This window comes from Lathyrus oleraceus, chromosome 6, assembly GCF_024323335.1.
Source record: "Lathyrus oleraceus cultivar Zhongwan6 chromosome 6, CAAS_Psat_ZW6_1.0, whole genome shotgun sequence".
Lineage (NCBI taxonomy): Eukaryota > Viridiplantae > Streptophyta > Magnoliopsida > Fabales > Fabaceae > Lathyrus > Lathyrus oleraceus.
Window position 1 is genome coordinate 268,812,349 of NC_066584.1, and position 2,898 is coordinate 268,815,246.

General features: G+C 41.4%; 1 protein-coding gene across 1 annotated transcript; it reads right to left on the bottom strand.

Moving 5' to 3' along the window:
• Positions 1 to 202: 202 nt before the first annotated feature.
• On the bottom strand, positions 203 to 2,271 carry LOC127095102 (uncharacterized). The gene is made up of 3 exons (XM_051033837.1): positions 2,011 to 2,271; positions 1,526 to 1,968; positions 203 to 284 (listed from the first exon to the last, which is right to left on the bottom strand). Exons 1-3 carry the CDS (start codon positions 2,269 to 2,271, stop codon positions 203 to 205), a joined length of 786 nt encoding a protein of 261 aa, XP_050889794.1.
• Positions 2,272 to 2,898: the final 627 nt, after the last annotated feature.

Genomic DNA, 2,898 nt, shown 5'->3' on the forward strand with positions numbered 1-2,898 from the left:
TTCTTTGTCAAATAAGAACGGGGTATATTTTACCAGCAGACTAGTCAAGGGTTTGGCAATCTTGGAGAAATCTTTTATGAACCTGTGGTAGAAACCCACATGTCTTAAAAAGCTTCGGATGCCTTTTTCATTTACTGGTGGTGGTAAGTTTGCTATTACCTCCACTTTTGCTATATCCACTTCGATACCCTTATTGGAGATCTTATGTCCCAATACGATTCCTTCCCGGACTATGAAGTGACATTTTTCCCAATTCAGGATCAAATTTGTTTGTTGGAATCTTTCTAAAACAAGTGACAAGTTAGTCAAGCAGTTATCAAATGAAGAACCGAACACCGAGAAGTCATCCATAAATACTTCCATATGCTTTTCGAGCATGTCAGCAAAAATAGAAGTCATACACCTTTGAAATGTGGTCGGTGCGTTGCACAAGCCAAATGGCATTCTTCTATAAGCAAAAATACCATAGGGGCATGTGAATGCAGTCTTCTCTTGGTCTTCCGGGGCAACTGCAATCTGGTTGTACCCTGAATAACAGTCTAGCAAACAATAGTACTCGTGTCCTGCTAACCTTTCCAGCATTTGATCAATGAATGGTAATGGGAAGTGATCCTTCCTTCTTGCCAAGTTTAGCCTTCTGTAATCGATGCACACTCTCCAACCTGTAACAGTGCGGGTTGGAATCAACTCATTCTTTTCATTCTTTATTACCGTTGTGCCTCCTTTTTTGGGTACCACGTGGACGGGACTTACCCAAGCACTATCAGAGATAGGGTAGATTAGACCCGCATCCAGGAGTTTTACAACCTCTTTGCGCACCACTTCTTTCATGGCTGGGTTAAGTCTTCGTTGCGGTTGCACTACCGGTTTGTGGTCATCCTCCATTAAGATCTTGTGCATGCACACAGTAGGGCTTATACCTTTTAAGTCTTCAATTGCCCATCCGATTGAACCCTTGTATTTTTTTAGCACTTGAATGAGTTCTGCCTCTTGGACGCTCTGTAGACTAGCATTAACGATGGCTGGACATTTTTCTTCAGTGTCTAGAAATACATACTTCAGATTTGTTGGCAACTGCTTCAGATTCACCCCTTTTTTGGGTTCTTCAGTGACATCGGATGGTGGTGGTCTTAGATCTTCCCACCGGTGTGGTCTGGATCTAATCCATTCAGCTTGTTTTTCCATAAGAGCAAGCACCTCAGATTCTTCTTCATCTTTATTACTTTCAAAAATGGACAAGCTTAAGACCCGGCTTAGAGGTGACCGGGGTCTATGCTGGTCATTTTCTTGAGCAATTACTTGGTCGATTATCTCTATAGCGTTGCTTGTGCCGACATCATCTTTGTATTGCATGGTATTCCTCACATCTATCTTTAACTCTTCATCATAGACCTTGAGGGTCATAGTTCCTTCCTCAATATCTATCATACACCGTCCTGTTTCCAAAAAAGGTCTTCCCAATATGAGAGGGATCTCCTCATCCTCCGGCATTTCCAAAATGACGAAATCGACTGGAAAGACAAACTTGTCAATTTTTACAAGAACATCTTCCACAATACCATAGGGTCTCCGAACTGAGCGATCCGCAAACTGAAGGGTCATTCGAGTATCTTGAACAGAACTGATGCCTAATTTCTTATAGATGGATAGTGGCATCAAACTTACACTTGATTCTAAGTCAATCAGAGCCTTCTTGAATTTTCGATCACCAATAATGCAAGGAATAGTAACTGATCCCCTGTCTTTCTTTTTCACTAGTATTTTCATGCCTTGGAGAATGGCACTGCGTGTTTCAGTCAGGATGATCGGTTCAGTATCAGTGGAACGCTTCTTGGAAATTATGTCTTTCATGAACTTGGCATATATTGGCATTTGTTCCAATGCTTCAGAAAAAGGGATATTGATTTCGAGTTTCTTGAACATTTCCAGAAATTTCTCAAAATTCTTCTCATGTTGATTCTTCTTCTTCTGTCATGGAGGGTAAGGAAGTTTGATTATGGGTTTAGGAACCTTTTCCTTATCCTGGACAGGAGGTGGTATTGCTTCTTCATCTTGGACTTTTATTTCCTTGATTTCTAAATCCACCTCTATTAATCCATCTTTTTCTATATCATTTACCTCGGTTGACTTCCCACTTCGGGTTGTGACAGCGTTAACAGTGTTATGTTCCCACGAATTTGTCACCGTACCACTAGGTAGGGTTCCAGGGGTTTGAGAGTTTGCTGCTAACTGTTGTCCTATCTGTCCCATCTGAACTTCAAGATTTTTCATGGAGGCTGTGGTGTTTTTCTGATTAGTCCTTGTTTCTTCTTGGAACTGTATACTGTGGGCGGCTAACTTTTCAATGGCAATCTCCCACTCAGCCGTTTTAGGTACCTGTTATTGTTGTTGTTGCTGTTGCTGATACTGAGTCTGATATTTCCCTGTGCCCTGTTGCGGAGCATTCCCTCTCTGATCTTTCCAGGAGAAGTTTGGATGATTCTTCCAACCTGGGTTGTAAGTATTAGAGTAGGGATTGTTCGGCTTCAAGAATTTGATTTCTTCAATTTGTTGGGGGGGTCCCAAAGCATAAGATTGTGTGATACGGTCCATTACAGATCTCACAAGTACTCGCCTGAGCTGGCTGAACCTGTGCTATCTGTTGAGTACCTATATTCATAGCTTTCAACTTTTTGTCTACTTCGGCAGCAACAGTGTCTTCCAGAAGGATTTTATTTGTCTTTTATTTAAGATCAATTACCCCGTCTGGCTGACTGGTACACCTTTCGTATAGCTCTAAATGCTCATTAGCAGCTATTGCTTCAATAATCCTCTTGATACCAGTGGCTGTTGAGAAATTTGTTGAGCCACCAGCTGCTGTATCAATCAACTGTTTTGTCTTTATTTTCAGCCCATTAA